This window comes from Rattus norvegicus, chromosome 12 (assembly GCF_021556685.1).
Source record: "Rattus norvegicus strain SHRSP/BbbUtx chromosome 12, alternate assembly SHRSP_T2T, whole genome shotgun sequence".
Lineage (NCBI taxonomy): Eukaryota > Metazoa > Chordata > Mammalia > Rodentia > Muridae > Rattus > Rattus norvegicus.
In genome coordinates, this window is record NC_141545.1 from 50,352,946 (window position 1) to 50,373,860 (window position 20,915).

Sequence of the window (20,915 nt, forward strand, 5' to 3'; positions counted from 1 at the left end):
AATGTCTCCAGGTAGATCAGGTTTTGGAACAGAGCAGCAGTTCAATTTTGGAACATGGAACTGTCTCCTTAACCCACCCCAGATACTCAGTCCTTGGAGCCACCTCTAGGTGCCAGGGACTCTATCCAGGAGAGCCTGTGACCTGGGCCAGGGTCCCAGGGCAGGTCCCTCCACGGATCCACGGAATCAGACAGGAGTGGCTGCCTGCACCCCCCACCCCCCACCCCCCACCCCCCACCCCCACCCCACCTCCCACCCCTGAGATGGGAGCCTAGCCTTACCAAGGAGTTCACAGTCAGTGACCTCCCAGGGCCTTGGGAGCCAGGAGAGTTTAGAAGGCTGAGGTGGCATTTAAATGTCTGTGGGCCTGTGGTGTTTCCCAAGGACATGTGGCTGTGTATGGGAAACACACGTGTACCTGCCTGGAAATACCTAAGGCTGATGTATATCTTGTTTGTGCGCATGTGAATCTACATATGTACATTTGTGTGAATGAGTAAGACTGAGTACGTATGGTGTGGCGTTGCCCTCCCTATCCTTCAGCCCCCACCCCCACGTCTTCATCTTGGGGTTCTTACCCTGAGATCTTGCCTGGCTGTGAGCCAGGCAGGAGTCTGTCCCTTGCTTCCTGAGCGTGGGTGTGTGTGTCTATGCCTATGTATATAACTGTGTGATGTGCACGCACATACGTGTGTGTGTGTGTGTGTGTGTGTGTGTGTTAGGGGTGCCACCCAGGAGGCCCTCCCTTCCTGGTGTCAGCCACCTGGGCAGCTGGAGGCCGGGACCTGTTGCCCGCTCCTTCCTCCTCTTGGGGATCGTGGGTGTGTCTCTGTGTTTGTGTCTCTGTGTGTAGCACATTCCTTTTAAAGAGCCAGCTCCTCGGATGATTGCAGATTCTAGAATTTTCCCTTGAGGTGATACGTAAGATAGATAGAAGGGGGGGGGTCCCGTGGAAAGGCCTAGCAGTCCTTACCTCTGTCTCTGTTTGGAGAGACTATGCAGACCCCAACCCCGCAACCTCACACCACTGCCCTTCCAGGAAGGGTCTTAGCCCACAGGTTTAAAGCTGGAAGTCATGGTTTTTACCCAGCCCTGGCTGGGATGCCTGTTCCTTGGCTGTCAGAGCCTCGGGCTAACACCCCCCCTCCATTAGGGAAACGGTTGACCAAATAGGATGTACTGTATGTAGAAGAAGACAGGGTCAGCAAGGCCCTGGGGCACCTAGGAGACACTCATGTCAGGCTGTGCCACAGGCCCCCTCAGCATTCACCACAATAAGTCCTCTCTTTGTAAGATCATCCCTTTCCCATCTGCAGAGTGACATGTGCAGCCCCATGGCCCACATGCCCCCTACATCTGGTCCTCATTTCCAGTAGCTCGGGCTCCTGGAAATGCCTTGGGGGTGTTGCCCCTGCCTTGGGACCACAAGTCTACTGGATTCCTTGCCTCTGGGGGACCACTAGGTTTGGAGTGAGCCACCTTCTTGGCTTGAGCCTGGGTGGAGTGGGCTTTTCCTGCCCTGCCGAGAGCAGATTATCAAAGCTTCAAAGTCAGAAGCAGAAGTTGGGGTTCCCAACCGTAGACTTCTCAGTTTCTAAATTTTGCGTTTATGGAGGTCGGTTGCTCTGAGGGTCTAAGCTTCTTTGGGGGTTTCCATGTTCTGTGTACTGCAGATGTAGCCACCCTGTGAAGACGGGGCTCACAGGAGGGGGAGTGGCTTCAAACAGCACCCAGCCAAGAAGGGCCAGAGGTAGGATAACCCCACCACCACCACCACCACCACCAGGCCATCCAAGCTCTTGAGGTCCAGGGGTGGTGTGATTCCCATTACCTTACCAGGAATGGCGTGGCCAGAGGCAGGAAACCATGTTTGAAGTGTACAGACCCAGCGCAGAGGAACAGGAGGAAGTCTGTCACCTGGAAGCTCCCAAGTCATCCCCCTCAGCTTACCGCTCTGTACACTGCTTCCTTTGGCCACCTCTTTGGGTAATGAGCCACCCCTCCAGTGTCAGATATGGATGGGGGGAATCTGCCTACCAGTCTGATTAGCAAGCATCATCCCCTCTGTCTCTGAGTTCAGATGAGCCACACCCCTGCACGCCACAGCCTCCCTCTTCGTCCTGGAAGAGGTGACAGGGGACATCCCTAGATAGCCAGACAGCTGTGCAAACCTGCCACAGAGCTGTGCCACAGAGCCTGTGGGGTTGGAAGCTGTGTCCAGAGGCAGCCTAGGGAGCTGCCGGGACCCAGGACTGCAGTCAGGTAGGTCAGGAAGGAGCCCCAAGTTCAACTAGAGCAGGAGTTGGAAGTCCAGAATGGAGACACTCTGCTGGAGGAAGCAGGTGCTGGCAGACCAGGTAGTGACATGAGAAAGAGGATGATTGTGGAAGGGACATGAGGTCTTGCACACACCCCAGCACTGAGCAAAAACACATACCTGCAAGCCTGCAGGGTATGACAGTGGAGAACCAGGAAAGTCCTGGCAGAGAGAGGGGACAATAGAGGACTGGGCTGCAGGGACATGCTGAACTTGAGAGTGCAGGGGCAGCTGGAGCGGGGGGAGGGGGGGACCTGCTGGAAAGAGAGGTGTTCTCCCCCACCACACACACACACAAGAAACAAGTGGGGGATGGTGGGAAGCTTGAGGAATGTGGCAAGTGAAAAGGGGTGTGTGTCACCCAAACCAATGGCTTGTGAACTGCACAGTCTCCTGGGGGCACCTGCCTTTATCTTTGCCAGTGTCTGGGTGTCCATTTTTGTCACAATAGGGATGAAGATGACTCAGTGAGCAGAATAAGCTGTGACAGACATACACCCTGTCACCTGACATCCACCGTGCCTCCCTCCTGTGCTTCTCTGGGGTTGGGTCAGTGTCACATCCCTGTTTCCCCCAGCTAAAGCCCCTCCTCCCCCAGCTCTAAGCGGTTTCCTCCCTGGCCCGCCTTCCCTCCCTGCCACCACCCCTTAATTTTGTTTTGGTTCCCAGAGCAAGCAGGGACTGGCTTCCCGTTGTCATGACAACAGCCATTAAAAAGAGCCAGCCACGTGATCCAGGTTGATAACGGAAGCTAAGTGACTAACCGCCTTGTTTTCCTGCCTGTGGCTGCTGCCAGGAGGCCTCTTAATTGGAGAGGAGAAAGCAGGGGCTGGTGGGCAGCAGCTGAGACCCCTGGAGCGTGTCAGTGCCAGGAGACAGATCCTGCAGAGGAAGCCTTGGCTAGCTCCGGGTGGAGAGGGGGTGTGTGTGGGGGCTGAAGGGGGGACTGTCCAGCAGAGCCACCCTCTCTGTCTAGCGGAGCCCGCCCCATCCCTTCGGCCTCAGCTGAAGTGGAAGACTGGATGAAGGGGGATGTGCTAAGGAGGTTGAAGGAACATCAGGGAACTGAGCCGCGTTGCCATGGAGACGCTCGGGCTTTACTCTAAGTCCGCAGCAGTTCTTAATGTAGGACTGAGGACAGCTTGGCCACCTCCAAAGAGTTGCCAGATAGCACGCAGGTCACCGCGCAAGGCTTGAATCAGACGCGCGGGGGCGGGGGTGTGGGTTAATAGGTTCTTAGGGTACTTGTGCAGCTCTGCCCCAGGGAACCTTCGGTGTGTCTGGGAACATTTTGGTTTGTGACAGCTGTGGGTGCTCCCAGGGTCTGCAGGAAGAGGCCAGGGGTGCCACCACTTAACACCCTGCGGTATAGGAGACACCCCCACATGCCAACATGATTGCCCCACCCACCACCCCTCACCACCACCACCACCACCACCACCACCATCACCATCAACACAGCTCTGACCACTGTGATCGACATCAGTATCACCATCATCACCACGGCCCTCATTACCTCCACGGTCACCCCGCTCAACCACCACTACTACCATCACCTCTCTCCCATCACTCCACCGTAACCCGTCCATCAACAGAGACTCCTGCCTGGAACACACAGCAGCAGGCTTAGCTAGGATCTTCAGAACTCCGTGGAAGCACAGTCTGGGGCAGATGTGTGTAAAGGAGGGAGATGAGGGGAGTGCGTGGTTGCCAGTGTGCCCTGTGCCGGCTGCCTACCCGCCCCAGACAGGTAACAAGACCATGCTACAGAGAACACAAGAGCGGGGAGCGCGGGCTCCAAGACTGTTGCACCTGCTCACCATCAACATGGATCCTCCCAGCTCCTAGAAAAGGACTTCTGTTCCTCTCTTCCCCCGCCTTCCCTTTCTTCCATCCACGAATGTTTACTGAGCATCCCTGGGGTGTAACCTTGTTCAGGAAGCGGCAGCTTGGGAAATGACGCTCTTGCTGTACAGTCTAGCAGGGGCACGGATGAGAAGGTGAATCGTGGGGTAAATCGCTTCCTGTTGGTCTGGGTTTAAATCCCCAGCGCTCGGGTGAGACCCGACAAATGTGTAAATACAGCCCGGGGAGGGCAGAGACAGGATGATCCCCAGAGCTCTTGGACAGACATTGTAATCCATCAGTGGACTTCAGATCCTGTGTCAAAGAAGAAGATGGAAAATGACTGAGGAAGATTCCAGACATCAACTTCTGACCTCCATGTGTACATGGACACATACATACATACACATACAATATATATATATATATACATATACACAATAGATACATGTGCATATATGCATGTGTATATACATGTATGTGTACATACATACACATACACAATATAAACATATGTATACACACGTGTATGTGTATATACACATATGTATATATGTATGCATATATATACACGTGTGTATGTGTACAAATACATATATAGGTACAATGTAAACGTGTGTATATACCTATATATGTGTGTATACATGTGCAAATATACATACACATACATGTTCACATTATAGACATTAGTGTGTAATATACACACGTATGTATATATATGTGTGTATAAATGTGTACCTGTGTCTGCATATACATACACATACATATACTCAAGATAATTTTGTGTGTATATATACGTATGTTATATACACATGTGTAAATGTGTGCATATACATACATGTATACATATATAACCATAAACAAATATGGATGGTGCTCAGTGTTATAAGACAAGGCAGGGGAGAGACAGAAGAGAGGGCTGGCCAGAGAGGTCGGGGCCAGCCTCTGTGATGGGGCGATCTTTGGGCAGAGACAGGGGTCGCTATTGATGTCTTCCATCAAGCCTCCAGCATGTACGAGTCCTTGCGTTTGGAGGTCAGTGGGGCTGGAGCAGAGAGAACAAGAGGGAAGATGAACTCCAGAGGAAGACCTGGGAGGCTCATCATGCCTGTGACCAAGTGAGACTTTCGTTTTAGTCTGAGCTGAGAGCCATGGCGGAGTTTTGGGCCAGAGAGGAAGATGATGGTATGAGAGAGTAGTGTGGGGCAAAGGGCAAGGACTCTATATGGGAGAGGAAGCTCAGACTCACCTCCACTCCCCTCCCCCACCTTTCTTTCCTTCTTTCTTGAGAGATGGTCTCACTGTGTAGCCCTAGCTGTCCTGGGACTCACGCTGTGGACCAGGCTGGCCTCAAACTCAAAGAGATCCACCTGCCTTTGCCTCCCAAGTGCTGGGGCTCACAGCATGCACCACTGTGTTCAGCTTTCTGTCTCATTCTTTGCGAGCTCCTGTTCATGAGCTGGGAGCTGCTGTTGCTCCTGTTGTGTGGAGTAGAGGCTCTGAAACTGCCATTGAGTATGTGTGAATGTGATGTGTGTGTGTGTGTGCATGCCCATGTGAGCATGCATGTATGCCCTGTCTGTGGTCTTTGGAGAGCAGAACTCCTCATGGTTAATACAGTCTCATTAGCCCACTGCCACACCTGATGTGTTTTCAAAGTTCTGACAAGGTGACTTTCTGGGAGCTGTGGGTAGCACTAGGCATGCAAGGCTGCTCCCGCACCTCCTACACCTGTCCCCCTGCAGGCCTTCCCCTGCAGCAGCTCAGGAGGGGCTCCAGGAGCTGCTAAGAGTATTTGATGCAGTTTAACAGAAAGATCAGGACTGCTTTGTTCCCAGTGCCAGCATTTGCTGGCTACAGAACCCAGGAAAAGGGGGTGGGAGGCTGGAAGGCGAAAATGAATTTCTTAGTTCAGGCGTTTGGGGAGTTTGGAGCAATCGGATTCAGGTATGGTCATATTTAAACGTCCATGCTACCATCAGACCTTGAGTCTGCCTGGTGACATTCGAGGAAGCCTCTGCTGCTGCTCTGTGAGGAGCCGGTTTGCCCCATCTCCTCCTCTTCCCACCTCCCAGGTGAGTGAGTTGGCCAGCCCAAGACCTCCGAGCATCCCAGTTGGCCGGCACCCTGCTCAGAAAGCCCACTCGTGCCTGTTCACGCGGCTCTGGATGGGTCAAGTCTGTGTTTACGATGTAATAAAGACTGCCGACTAGTCTTCCCGGGAACAAGCCACAGCCACTCAGGCAGGGCTGGGCTGAGCCGTTGGATGACATGTGGCATGGACCTGGCTGACCTCTCTTGGCCCTCCCCAGGCCCCCTGAGGCTGATGAAACACCATGTCTTATGACAGCCATTAAGGAGGCACGGGATGGCAGGTCACTCACCTTAGCTCATAGAGATGCCCATGCTACAGCCAAGCCCCACTTCCAACTCTGTTCTGCTTTTTATGGGAGCCCAAACCAACAATGCATGAGTCCTTATGAAGCACGACCTTGGGGAGTGTGTGACCCTCCCCGATGATAGACCCTCGACAGCCTTCTCTCCTTTGTAGTGACACCTCTCTGTCCCTGCTGTCCTGAAGCCTGCCACCCTCCTCTCTTAGGAGTCGAGTCGGAATAGCTGAGCCTTCAGCAGGCTATGTCCCTGTCCTGGGGTAGAGAGCAGGGTCTTTCCTCCAGCTCCATTTTCTCAGTCAGCCCACCGGAGAGGAAGCCCAAGGAAGCCAGACTCACTGGGCATCACCCTCTGGCTGCTGTGTCCCCAGGCCCTGGATCCTAAGAGTTCTGAATGCTGACTGTTATTTCTTTCAATAGTTGGGGAGCTTGGAGAATGGACTCTGGTTCCTTCTTCACAGGGACAGACTGTGAGCAGGGGCAGATGGATCTCTTGTGAGCTCAGGGCAGGCGATGATGGGTGTAGTGAGATCCAGGACATTCAGAGCCGTGTAGAGAGATCCCATCTCAAACACAAAATAGCCAGACGAGACATAGTAAAAATGAACCATATGGAGAACCAGGCATGGATGGCTGCCTGCGATCCCAGCACTAGGGAGGTGGAGGCAGGAGGATCAGGAGTTCAAAATCATCTGCAGTCGCATAGGGAGTTTGAAGCCAGCCCGGACTCCATGATTTGTAATTAGTTAATTATTTAATTCAGGTCTCTGGTAATTTAGAGACCTGATGCTACTCCGGCATTGAATGCATTCCCTTCTGGTTATTCTTGTTTAGTAAATTATGCTTGATTAGTAAAACTGTAGCAGCCTCCCTTTACTGAACACGAATGCTAACTGCTTTTCCGTTTCTCATTTAATAACAAAGCAGTCCTCCAGTGGACCAGGCAGCTGGTCCCCTCCCGACAAGGAGACTGAAGGCCAGAGAGGTTAATAAACACAGAGAAGCTCACACAGTCAAAAAGCAGCAGAGCACGGTCTGTCTACTGTTCGTTTCAGCTTCAATCAGTCCTAATTAAAAACAGCCAGAAAACTAAGTCTACAAAGCGAAGGGGCTAATAGATGTCTCAGTTCAAGTGTCTGGGAGGTTTGGGGTGGGCGGGTTTAGGGACAGCTACATCCCGCGGTTCCGGTGATGTCCTCAGGCCCCTTCCATCGCTGTGGGTTGCATTTCGCCGCGTTCTTTGGCTCTGTAACGTCCTCAGTCACAGCACTGACGTCACAGGAAATTGGCTTTGGGTCTGGTCCGGCCTAAATGACGCGATCCTTTTGTGCCCACCACAGTGGGGCAGGTCGCTGTGATTGGTCAAGCCTGGAGGGACAGAGCAGAGTAACATGGGTAGGAGATGGCATCAGGAAGCAGGACACTGGGCTGGAACCACAGCTGCCCATAGCCAGAAGGGAGTTTGACCTGCCTGCCTGCGCCTGCATCAGGAGGTTGGAGGTCAGGGCAGCCGAGCTCCAGGGAGGCGGACAGACTTCCATTACTGTGCTCACTAAGTAAACGGGAGGGAAAGGGCTCTGTGCCCGGTTCCGAGGACGCAAACCTATCACGAGGCCACGCCCCTGACCTCATCACCTCCCAGAAGCCCCGCCTCCTGCGCCATCATTTGGGGCCTCACGTTTTCAGCCTAGAGATTCTCAGGGGCTGTCAGTCACTCCGGCCGGACAGCGTGACATAAGCTCGAAGACGGTGTGGTTTCCAGTTCTGTAAGGGCCCTTGAAGGGCCTAATTCCAACCTGTGCCAGTGCGCCTGCGTGACTTAGCCACAAGCCCCTACTTTCTGGTCCCCGGTTAAATTTAAAACGCAGCACCAGGGGCTGCAATCCTAGCGCACCTGCAGGAGGTGGGAGGCAGAATCAGGAAGATCCTCGAACTCGCAGCACAGCTGACATGGCATGAGAAACAGAAAAACAAAGGGCGGAGGAGAGGGCTGGCACCTGAGGATGTCCTCTCACCTCCACACATGCGCAGTGGCGGACACACGTGAACGCGTGCGCGCACGTGAAAATAAGACTATTCCTCACTAATCCCAGCTCCTTTGCAAGGACTCGGTGGAACCACAGAGCTATTGCTACCGAATGGGAGGACGGGTCTACAGTGCATTTCTAGAAAGTTCTATCACATTTTAGATAATCTATCAAGTACTTGATATACATTTGCATGTGCAGTACAAACAAATCTCAGCCATCTGAGGGGCGGGCCTCTGTGTTACCTCATTTTGGAGACGTTTAAATGGAGGCACAGAGAAGTGAAGTGAATTGTCCGAGGACACACAGCAGGTAGCAGGCGGGCGTCGGGATCTAAAACCATCCCTTAAAAACAACATTCTCACCGCTTTCCATTTTAAGATCTGGGAGGGTAAAGTCAGTTTCTGATTTATCTGAGCGTTGTTTTTGTTTGTTCGTTTGCTTTTTGAGACAGGGTTTCTCTGTGTGGCCCTGGCTGTCCTAGAACTTGCTTTGTAGGCCAGACTAGCCTCGGACTCGCGGTGATCCTCCTGCCTCTGCCTCACCCCACCCCTGTACCCCACGTGCCGAGCGCTGGGATTAAAGGTGTGTGTCACCACGCCCGGCACTTATTTGAGTGTTTTAAGCAGCTCCCCAAGGCTTTAGTTTTTCACATCCTCCCAAGTTTAGACGTTCTTGGGGAGAGGAGGCATCTGTGCTGGCTTGCTCATCTCCAGGGCTGTGCGTCTGGAGATGGGGCGTTGCCAGGGAGGTCTGTTGGCCGTGCGGTGGGCAGCGCACCTGTGAGGAGGCTGGCGGCTCTCCGGTGTGGGCGGAATGTGAAGCACGCTCGGGGCTCTTTTTTTTTTTTTTCCCCTGCGTGTGGAGGAGACTGAGGCTCCTCCCAACCCTCTTATCCCAGGAAAAGGGAAGGGTTCTGGGTGGGTCTGGGGCCCTGGCGCAGGAGTACAGGGGGCTGGTTAATAGAAACCTCATCTGCTGTCGAGAACACCTTTTCCCGTGGTTGTGGGGGTTTGGGCAGTCCTCAGATGGTCAGGGAACTCCGCCCAGTACCTTTTTATAGCCATCAAGTAAACCATTAACTGTGGCCCAGTCGCCTGAACCACAGACCTCCATCCGCCAGCCAGCCCCAACACCTATTTAGAGCAGGTGGGTTGGGAGAGGGCAGGGGAAAGATTTCCCAACAACCCTGGCCCCAGGGGCTTCCCGCTCTCTAGTGTCACAGTTCCCTGACCTGCCTTCGAGCTCGCACCCCTCCACGCTGTGGGTCATCTTCCCAGGCCTGCAGTCTCTAGTCCCTTCACCCCCACCCCCATCTCCACCCCACCCCTGCGTGCGCACCTGCTCCAGAATGCCGTAGTCCGCAGTCCGCATTGCCTTTGAGCACCGCCTTCCTCGTACTGGTAATTGGCATATGAGAAACGCACGTTCCTTTGCGAGCACGATTCTCCCAGGGAGCCAGTGTGTGCCAGGCGAGCAGGGAGAGGTGACCCACGGAAGCTGAATAAAGGCTGGAGAGCCAGGAACCGTCGGTGACCCTGATGCTGATGTTCAGTTTCAGGGGCCAAGTGAGCAAGCTGCCTGGACCCTGCTGCCGGGGGGGGGGGGGGGCTCCACCTGAGACAGCCTGGGGCTCCCCAGCCTTGATTCAAGTCCCGATCTTCTCACAGGCTCCAGTCTGGCAGGGAAGACGGAACAGTGACACCCATGATGCAAGGTTACCATGGATCTTTGGGCTCATGTGTGTCACACCAACTTGTATGTAGCAAGTGCCTATAGGCAGCTGTTGAGTGAATGAATGAACGAACGAACGAACGAATGAATGAATGAGGAAGAGAAGGGGTGAACAAGACAGTTTACTGTGTGCCTGGCCCAGCATGGACAGATAATGCAGGCTTTGGACCGCCATGGCTGCCAAGCTGAGTGCCCCACAGGTGGCCATTTCGGGTTGCTACTTAAAACACCCTGAAGGCAGCCTGGGAAAAGCTTTCAGCGCAGTGCTCTTGGGATTTCCGAGAGAAGTGGTGGGGACGCCCTTGAGATGCTCAAATGCGTAAATACTCAAATCCCTTCATTTGAATATAATTTGCATAGAACTTGAGCTCACCCTCTAGCTGGCTTCTAACAGGCATTTGCCCTGTGAGCAGGGGTTCAGAGTGGGAGAGAAGCCGGAGGTGATTGGCATGGAGAAGGATGCATAGGCAGAGGTCAGGCGGTGGGAGTCCCCTGTCCTCTGGCTCTTGCAGGAGGGGGTGACACCCATGAAGGGGCGGGGTGTGGGGGAGGCAGACGAAGCTGGAGCCAGCATGGAAACAGCAGCTTGGAGCAAGCCTCCCCCTCCTTCCTCCAGGTCTGCTTGTGACTGGGGGCTGGGGATTGGGGGAGCAGAGCCTCTCAAAATATCCCCATGTTCCCCGACCCCACCCCCATCCCCCGCTCAGGAACTCTCCTTTCCCATAGCAAATTAGAAACCGCCACGGGATCTTTGCACCTGCCCCTCCCTTCCTGGAGCTCTGTGGAGACAGATACAGGCAGATTCTTCTCCCTGCTTTACAGCTGGGGAAACCGAGGCCTACAGTAGTAGTTTTGGCTTGTCTTTCAGATTGTGGGGCTTTGCTACCTCCAGGAAGCCCTCTCTGACCTCCCTCTCAGGTCTCTTAGACCCAGTTTTATCACTTCAGAGAACAGTGCTCACTCGCGCTGTTGGGTTCCTGGGATCCAAACCCAGGCCATTTTACCTGCTGAGCCGTCTCCTCAGCTCCGGGACGTGCCTTTGAGTCAAGCAGAATTGTAGTACCTCCCGTCTGTCACCCTGATAGTTCAGTGGATGCTGGGTCACCCCTCCTTCCTCATACTCCTCTGACAAGGGCTATTTTTAAAGCCGCCCTGCAAAGCCCTTAGGTGTTCACCATAGCATCCTCCTCTGGAAGGTAGCAGGCCTGGTGCCCAGAGACTCCAGCCCAGACACAGCCTCTTGGCTCCATCACTCACCAGCCTAGGTTTCGGCTGCCGGAGGTCGGTGCCAGCTGGAGCTAGAGGGGGCTTAGCTGGGCCCAGGGGATAAGCAATACCCCCGGGGACCTCTATGCAGGCCTGTGTAGTGTGTACCTCCAACCAGGGGACCCTATGGACCAAGTCCATTATGTGTGTCCACTGTTAAGGCAAGCCATTTGTTTTAACACTTGTTTTTAAAGATTTGTTTATTTTATATATGTGAGTACACCGTCACTGTCTTCAGACACACTAGAAGAGGGCATCGGATTCCATTATAGTTGTGAGCCACCGTGTGGTTGCTGGAACTTGAACTCAGGACCTCTGGAAGAGCAGTCAGTGCTCTTAACTGCTGAGCCATCTCTCCAGCCCAGTTTTAAAACTTTTAAAGGTTTGTAAACACCAAAGTAAAAGAAGCCACATGACCTTGACTGTGGCCTTAAAGTCAGCGCCCCAGGTTTCCCAAATAAAAACTCAGAACACCCCGCAACGCTCCCTATAATGTCCGAGATGCGCTTTCACTAACACCATCCCCCTGCATCTGAAATCTGCGTGGGCGGGGCTATCCTGTGCTAAGTCTGGCCATTCTCCCCACATCCAGAAAGCCTTTTTTTCCCCCTAGCCCTTGCTGACTTTGGTCTTTGACATACAAGCCCCATCGGGAAGGACAGGGGCTGGGGACAATTCTGGGAACTACCTAAGCCTAGGTGCCTGACATTATGGTGGCGACAGCCTCAGGGTGGTCACCATCACATATGAGCACCTGCCGTGTAGACAGGGGCTCAGGATCCTCATTCAGCAAACCCCTGTTCTATCTCTGCCCCTAGAAGGCCTGTGTCGATTTGGTGCAGCTCTGTGCAGCCTCCTGGGGGAAGGCATTTTGACTGCAGATTCTGGAATGTTTAGCCAAGTTCTGTGGGCTGGGGCAACAGGTCCCACCCAAGTCAAAGACTTCAACATAACCTGGGCATCCATTTGGAACCTGGCAGAGCTCCAGGTGGGTTGTGGGAGGGCGTGGACACGCTGTGGTCATCAAGCCGGGCAGCAGTGGGCCCAGGAACAGCAGCCCTCTGGCTTGGGAGAGCTTCCCAGCTTGCCCCGGCTCTCTCTGGAGATCAGTTCTCCTACGCTGTTTAAATATTTACAGGCGAGAGGGTTGGGGGAGGAAGGGCAGGGCTGGTGTCTGAACGGAGGCAGGTGTGGCGGCCTACGTGGAAGGGCAGGGCTGCGGGCTGTGTCCCTGGCTGGGCTGCCTCGAGTGGAGACGTTCACAAAGGCGTGTGAGCGCCCCCTGTGGAGAGTCCGTGCCATCTCACCTCCACTGTGCCTTGTAGATGTGTTTGCCAGCTCTCCCACAGGGTGAGACCCAGCTGGGCAAATCTACTTTGCGGGTTTTTGTTTTGTTTGTTTGGTGTTATTGCTGTTGGCTTTTTCTTTTCTTTCTGGTTTTAGAAAAGGTCTCTGCCTTTTTATGCCAGGCTCGTCTAGACTGCCTGATCTTCCTGCCACTTCTGAATGCCTGATTTTCAGGACTGTGTCACCATGCCCAGCTCTGGGTGGGCTCCTAGACTGTTTTGTTTTGTTTTGTTTTGTTGTTGTTGTTGTTGTTGCTGTTGTTGTTCGAGACAGAGTCTTTCTATAGCCCTGGCTATCTTGGAACTCACCCTGTAGACCAGGCTGGCCTTGAGATCAGAGATCTGCCTCTCCAGTGCTGGGATTAAAGATGTGCACAGCTGGGGTTGGGGATTTAGCTCAGTGGTAGAGTGCTTGCCTAGCAAGCGCAAGGCCCTGGGTTCGGTCCCCAGCTCTGAAAAAAAGAAAAAAAATGTGCACAGCTACACAAGTCAATTCTTAACGTTTATTTATTTATTTTCTGTTTCTGTTTGTCAGCGCTTATATACGTGCACCATGCAGATGCCTACAGAGGCCAGAAGGTCCTCTGGAACTGTAATTATAGACAATCGTGAGCCACCGGGTGCTGGGAAGTAAACCCAGGTCCCTGTAGGAGAGAGGTCGGTAGCCTTAATCACTGAGCCATCTCTCCAGCCCCTCCACCACCCACCAGTTCTTAAGGGTTTCCCAAAGAACGAGCTGCATCATGGGGGAATGCAGCCAGATACCAGACACCCAGTGGTTGCAGGAGAATAAAAGCTTACTGATCGCCTTGAACTCCTGTGGCCTCCCAAAAGTCCCTGCAGGGTGTCACTGACACACCTTGCCCTCCTGTGTCCCAGCCTTTGTCCATGACTTCACTTCCATCTCTTACCCTGCCAGGAGTCTTTGCTGGCCTCCAACCCTCCTCCCAGACTGCTCTGCCCCTGGTCTGTCCGGAGAGCTCCTCTCCCTTACAATGGCACAGCCTCGTGCCTCCTGCTGAAGTGCCCTCCTCCACAGGCTTTGGTGACCTTTTGTGGGAGGGAAGCTTCCACCATGGTGCCACTCACCAGACTTTTTAATTTCTTTTTCTGGCCTTGGGCAGAGCTGGTCATTAACTCCTGTGAAATCATCCAGCTAGACCTGGGGCCAGCGTAGGCGGAAGGGTCTCAGTTGCAGCCACCTCTCACTCTGACCCATGTGAGAGCCCTGGGCTCAGGGAAGATGCTCAACTTCTCTGAGTTTTTGTCAACAGACAGCGTGTGTGTCCAGTCAGGTCAAGGTGCCAATAGGAAACAGATGGTTCCCCCAAACTGCTCGTAGGAAAAATGAGTTTAAAAAGAGGTTGTTGGCTAAAGAGGGAAGGGGACCAGGAGACATCAGGCAGGTGAGGAAAGAGCAGGAACAAGGAACCAGCACCACCCTTCATGATGGTGTATGGGGAGGAGGGAAAAGAGGGCAGAGGAGGCAACCTTGCAGGGACAAGCCTCAGTCAAGGGTCCTTTCTTCCTGAGGAAGCTTGGACAATGCCTTCTCTCATAGTCCCTGCCACCTCTTCCCACTGAAAAATGTGGAACACCTTACCCACCACCCCTGGTCTTCTCTTCCTTTCTAATATTCCAGTGCAGTTTAGGCACAAGTGAGCATTGACCAGATTGGTGAACACTGCTAACCTGGGTCACAGAAAACGAGTGCTAAGGGAGGGGCCAAGACTTGAGCTGAGCCTCTGTGTTTCCCTAGGCCTCTCCTCTGGCCCAGATCTTTGGACCTGAAGCCCCCAGGCTGGCCTGTCTGTCTCCATCCTCACACCTCACTCTCTCAGTGTGTACATGCAGGAGCTGACCAAGAGACCGAGGCGCCTCTTCATGTCCCGCTGTGGTTTCAGGGTCTTTTGGTCCCGTGGTTTCCTGTGTCTCTCGCCTGTGGTTCCCTATCTCAGCAGTTCCGGGTGGGGATTGATTCAGCACCAAGGACAGGGGCGCGAGCAGAGGCAGACAGAGGAAGTGGTCCTCTTTGAATGCTTCAGGGGAGCTGGGAATGCCCTTCAAAGATGCTCAAGGGGGACGAAGGTGCCAAATCTCACACCCCACAGATGTCAGAGCTGGGCCACCTGGGAAGGAGTAGAGTCTGGAAGAGGAAGCCACTAGGTTAGCCGGGTGGTTCAATCAAAGGTACAGAGAGGAGAGTCCTGGCGCTGCAGATAGTGGGTGCTTTCATTCGCTTGGGCTGCTGTAACAGAATCCCACAGGCAGGTCGCCATGCAAGGCAGAGATGTGCTGTCTTGAAGCTCTGGAGGCTGTGAAGGAAGGCTGAAGTCCAAGCCTCTCCTCTTGGCTTCTAGATGCAATTTTCTCTCTTGCATCTTCTCTCTGGACCATCCTGTGACCCTGTTTCCCTCCTTCTATGGAGACACTGCTCGTACTAGACCAGGGACCACTCCATAAGCTAACTTTAAAGGTTTTCTTTACAAATACGATCATATTCTCAGTCAGTAGGAGGCAGCGTTTTACGATAACCAGTCTGGGGGTGGGAAGGGGAGATACAACCCAGCACACGGCCAGTGACTTGTCACAGCCAGAGAGTCTGGGGTGCAAGAGAAATATCAAGGGAGAGAATGGAAGGAGATGAGACATTCTGGGAAATAGAGTTGGGGGTGGCTGAAGGTACCCAATGATAGGTAACAGAACTCACCAGGGCTGTTCTTTGCTCTGACCGAGCTCTGAGCCCTCAGAGAAAGCTGGGGACTTGCCACATGTCCAGAGGATGTTCATGGCTTCCTTTGGGAACACAGAGCAGATGGGACCCAGTATCTCCACACATGGGCAGCAGGGCTGCGTCAGAACAGCCCCAGCGGGGACAGGCAGATGGCCGCCTCTGAAGAAGAGGGACATTGGCAGCAGAGCCTTACCTACAGAAGACGGAGTAGACACTGCAGGGGCCTGGAGTAACACACTGTGGGCGTGTCATCCAGTTAGCAGAGCCCCTCAGCTAGACCACCTGGGCAGGAAGGCTGGGCCAGGACTCAGAGGACATTAGCCTGCTAGAGCTGTGCTCACACAGTCAGCAAACTACGGCCCAGCCGCCAAGTTTAGCTTGCTTGCTTTAATTTGTTACTCATGTACTTTTCTTCTTACATTATTTATTGTGTGCGGGTGTGCATGCCGAGGTCAAGGGACAGCTTGTGAAAGCCCATTCTCTCCTCCCACCACGTGGGTGCCAGGGATCGAACTCAGACGGTCACGTTTGGCAGCAAGCACCTTTACCCACACAGCCATCTCGACAGCCCAATTACGTCATTTTATCTCTGCAGCAATCTTTCCTTCCTTCTGGGTCCTGGGCTTATTTCTTCCCGTTTGCTAATTCCCAGGGCATAAAGGTAAGCTGTCGTGCGAGGTCTTCCTTCTTCTGCCACCGTGCTTTCCCGCTATAGTCTCCCCTCAGCTCTGTCCTCCCACACGTCTTGGCGTGCAGTGTTTGCTCACACTTACCTCAGGATGCCTTCTAATGTCTCCTGTAGCTCCTCTGACCCATGAGTAATTTCCTTTCCACAAATGTGTAGGTCTTGCCCCCTGCTCCTGACATCCTGTTTCATCCCAGTGTGATGTGCATAAAAGATTCAGGTGGAGGCGTGGCTCACTGGTGGAGTGCTTGCCTGGCACGTGTGAGGCCCTGGGTTCGAATCATAATCGCACCTTTGAAACAGGGTAATTTCACGCCGGGTTCCTGTTGAGAACACTTCCTAGCGAAGCTGGACTGGAAGAGCTGGGTGCTGTCCACAGTGCTGGTGCTGATAGGGGCGGACTGGCTGCGGCTGCCATCGGAGCACTTAGTGCTGTGTAACAGAGTGCCAATGGTGCTCTATCCTGTCTGTACCTCCAGAAAGCAAGCGCCAGGAAGAGGAGGGGGCAGCAGGGTCCGAGGGCAACACCCCTGTCAGGCAAGCGTGTGGTGTGCCACAAGAACACAGAATGGCGAATCTCTGAGTGGGGGTCCAGGACGTAGCTACTCCCGCCTCTTGTTAGAGGTCTTGGGATGGATTTCTGGGACAGGCCTTTGGATCACCTTTTGACCTCAGTCTCAAGGTGGGGAAACTGAGGACCAGAGGGACAGTCTTTGCTTAGATTAGACCATGCCTCTGGAGACAGTGGGAGGTAAACCCAGGGAAGCCAGAGGGCATTCCAGCCCCTCAGGTAAGAACGGTTCACAAAGCCAGCTATCTTTTTCCTGAGTAACCTCAACTGCCTTCCCAGGAGTCACTCAGCATGGTGTATCCCAAGATGGGATTTCATTCTGTTCCATCCCTCCCTCCCTGGCAGGTGGGCACTCCTGAGCCTCTATTTTCCAAAACCTGCTGGGTCCCACGTAGGGACTTGAACCCATCTTTCCTAGATCCCACAATTGACCATCCCCATGCTGCCCATTTCACTCCTGTATCTTCAGACTCACGGAGTTACCATGCGCCCACAAGTCCTTTACCGAGCACATAATATTCATTGCGGATAAGGCAAAGGCAAAGAAGGGGGACTTGTATTCTGGAGGAGAGACGCAGGCAGGATGCCACAGGAATCAGAGCTCAGACCTGGACCCATGCTGAGTTCTTCACAGGCTCTCTGGTGGGCAAGGGAAGGGAACAATTCTGGTAGTTGTGTGCAGGATGGTACATTTTGCGTGACCTCTGGAAGAGGTGACAGACCTCCACGCAAACTAAGTGAAATGGGCACAGATCTGCCCCATGCCAAGAGGCTGTGGAAGGAAGAGGGGTTTACCCAAACACCCCAGACAGCCTGCAAACACTCTGGTGGGAGAATTGCGAGCCCGGGGGTGCAGCACCCCATCCAGTCAGCCTCTCCTCCACCCCCCTATGTGCCCTGCAGGTGAAGCAGATCATGGAGGAGGCTGTTACCCGAAAGTTCGTCCATGAGGACAGCAGCCACATCATCTCCTTCTGCGGTGAGTTGGTGACCGCCTCAGCGGAGGCAATGAGGAGCAGCTTCCTGGCTGGGCTGCAGCAGAGGAGGCGTACCTGTGAGGCAGCTCTTGCGTCATGTTGGGCTTTGTGACTCCCAGGTTATTTTGGGATGCGGAGGGCACTCCGCAGGAGGAAGTGGATTTGGAAATGCAGAGCTGTGAGTTGGGCGTGGGGGGGGGTCGCCCCCTGTGTCCTGTGGAGGGCTCCCTTTACCCTGACGCATCCCGTTGAGGCACAGGATGGGTAAAGGATGGAGCTAAAAGGGTGCCGAGGGCTGGGGCTGGGCTTGGTTGGTAGAGCGCTCCCCTCAAATGCTCAGCACCCCAGATTCCACCCACAGCATCGGGTAAAGCCAGGCACTGTGGCGCATGCCTGCCACCCTAGCACTCCAGTGGTGGAGGCAGGAGGATCACAGGTTTAAGGTCATCCTCAGCTATGTATTGGTTCCTGGCCAGCCTGGGCTACAGAGGACCCAGTAACGGATAATTGGGTATGGGGGATAAGCAGCCTCCAAGGTGTCTTGAGACTCACATTTAGTAGATGGACCTTTGAAGGCTTGGGATCTGCTGCAAGCTGACCCTGCTCAGGAGCAGACAGGTTCCTACTGTGCCTGGATGTCGGCCAGAGACTGGGCTCCCGGTGCCTGCAGTCACCTCATGCTCATGGTAGGGGGTGGGGAAGGGACCTGAAGCTCATGGCGGGTGTTTTGAATCGGGAGCTCCGTCCAAGAAGGTTCTCTTCTTGGAACTTTAGCACATGGAATGTCTCACCAGTAGTGCACAGCGGGGTCCCCTCCTGTGATCGTGGCCCGGGGAAGATGCCTGAGCACAGACACCTAGCCATCCTGCCAACCCCCATCCATGCGGCTGGGCACCCGTGACTCTGGCTTCACATGGAGCGTTTGGGGTGGGGGTGGGGTGGAACCTCATCCTTTGTAGCAGGCACAGCAGGGTTCGCATCCTCCCTCACGTCCCAGTCTGCTTTATACTGCTGGTGACAAACACCAAAAGCAACTGTGCGAAGAGTTATTTCAGCTTGGAGTCTGGGCAGGAACCTGCGCAGGGCGGGAACTCAAGCAGAGCAGGAACCTGGAGGCAGGAGCTGATGCAGAGGCCATTGGAGGGGTGCTGCTTACTGGCTTGCTCAGCCTGCTTTCTTATAGAACCCAGGACCACCAGCCCAGGGATGGCTCCACCCACAATGGGCTGGCTCCACACACAATGGGCGGGGCTTTCCCCAATCGATCACTAATGAGTAAAAGGCTGCACAGGGCTTCCTGAAGCCGGGTCTTGTGGAGGTGTTTCTTCAATTGAACTTTTCTCCTATCAGATGATTCTAGCTTGTGTCAAGTTGACACAAAATGTAGCTTGGACAACAGTGATAGATGGACAACGGTGGCGAGGAGCAGAGTGAGGGTGGTGGTAGTGGTGAGGATGGTGATGGTGGTGATAGACGATGGTGACAGTGGAGGTGATGGTAAGGGAGCTGACAATTGTCACAATGACAGCAGCTGTTGATGGTGACCCACGGTTACTACTCACTGTGCACACGCTCTTTCGAGGGGAGGTTAAGGCAGAAAGAGAGGGTGTGATCTCCCACAGCCACACGGCAGGGCTGATGGGATGTAGAGAGATGGTGGACCTTGGCCCCGTGCACGTGCGCGTTAGCTGCCAACCTCTCTTGACTCCTTTGGCGCACCTGACAAGCCGGCACGGGTGCGGTTTCTCTGCACTGTTGTCGCTCTTGGTGCTGGGGACTGTACACAAGAGACAGGGCAGCTAGCGACCACCATGTCCCCGCAGCGGCCGTGGAGGCCTGCGTGCTGCATGGACTGCGGCGGAGGGCGGCCGGCTTCCTGCGAAGCAACAAGATCGCGGCGCTCTTCATGAAGGTGGGCAAGGGCTTCCCTCCGGCCGAGGAGCTGAGCCGCAAGGTCCAGGAGCTGGAGCAACTCATTGAGAGCGCGTGAGTGTGTGTGGGGGGGGAATGGGGGCACGTCGGGGCGAACCTGGAGGGCGTGAGTGTGCAGGGGCGTGGCTGGGGCGAGCCTGGAGGGCAATGCTTGGTTCCCTCAGCCGGAAGAAAGTCACACCACCTGCCTCTCTTCCTCCACCTCCCTTTCTCCCTCCCCCTCCCCCTCTGCCTTCCTTTTTGCTCCTCAGACATACCAGCCTTCCCCACACCAAAACCTTGGCACACGCTCTGCCCTCTGTCCTCTGACCTTCCCTCTTACCACTCAGCTCTCCCCCTAGCTCTGTAAGTGCCAAGGCACTCTCACCTCCGTCCTTCACAACCCTGCCCCGGTTACTTCACACTCAGCAGAGTTGTGGTCCTGAAGTACCCCCCTGAGTGTATTCTTTCCTACCGCCGTCTTAAAGGCGAAACCAGATCCAGGGCCTGCAAGAGAACGTGCGGAAGCTGCCGAAGCTACCCAACCTGTCCCCGCTGGCCATCAAGCACCTGTGGATCCGCACCGCCCTGTTCGAGAGGGTCCTGGACAAAATCGTCCACTACCTGGTAGAAAACAGCAGGTGAGAGACCGATGCTTGCGCTCTGCCGCCACCCGCTGGCCATTCTGGGAACCGCGCCCTCGAGAATAAATGTTTTTTTCCCCCCCACTGAGGTTTGAAAGGCTTGAACAAAAGCTTTCTGCATGTGTGACCCTGAGCTAACTAGCTTGAAAGCTGGAGAGGATTCAGGTGCTGAAGAGCATTGTGCAAACGGGGACTTCACATTTAGGGCAAGATAAAGGGATCTTGGATGCCGTCCTTCTGCGATGACCGCAGAACAGTCGTCTCCCTCTGTGTGCCTTAGTGCTAAAAAGCACGGGGTGATTTACGGAGAAGATGTAGAAATGATTCTAGCGGGCTACGGATTGTTGAAAATACACAACGAGGCTAGACCCTTCCAGATTAATCTGATGTCAATGTTTTACAGTGTGAGACTTTTTGACCAGTTCCCATCCTGATAATCACAGTTACAGATCATTGTAAGCCACC

General features: G+C 54.1%; 1 protein-coding gene and 1 long non-coding RNA gene across 3 annotated transcripts in view; one reads left to right on the plus strand and one right to left on the minus strand.

Moving 5' to 3' along the window:
* Sgsm1 (small G protein signaling modulator 1) overlaps nt 1-20,915 on the plus strand; it is a 65,241-nt gene that overhangs the window by 445 nt on the left and 43,881 nt on the right. For both annotated transcript variants that reach the window (XM_087578139.1, NM_001105937.2), the window contains exons 3-5: nt 17,822-17,897; nt 19,719-19,881; nt 20,295-20,447. In XM_087578139.1, coding sequence (XP_087434265.1) covers nt 17,822-17,897; nt 19,719-19,881; nt 20,295-20,447 — 392 coding nt within the window. The remainder of the gene's footprint in view (nt 1-17,821; nt 17,898-19,718; nt 19,882-20,294; nt 20,448-20,915) is intronic.
* On the minus strand, nt 7,291-8,590 carry LOC134481307 (uncharacterized). Its single transcript, XR_015634395.1, has 2 exons — nt 8,450-8,590; nt 7,291-7,923 (listed from the first exon to the last, which is right to left on the minus strand). It is a non-coding gene; the product is annotated as an uncharacterized LOC134481307 (long non-coding RNA).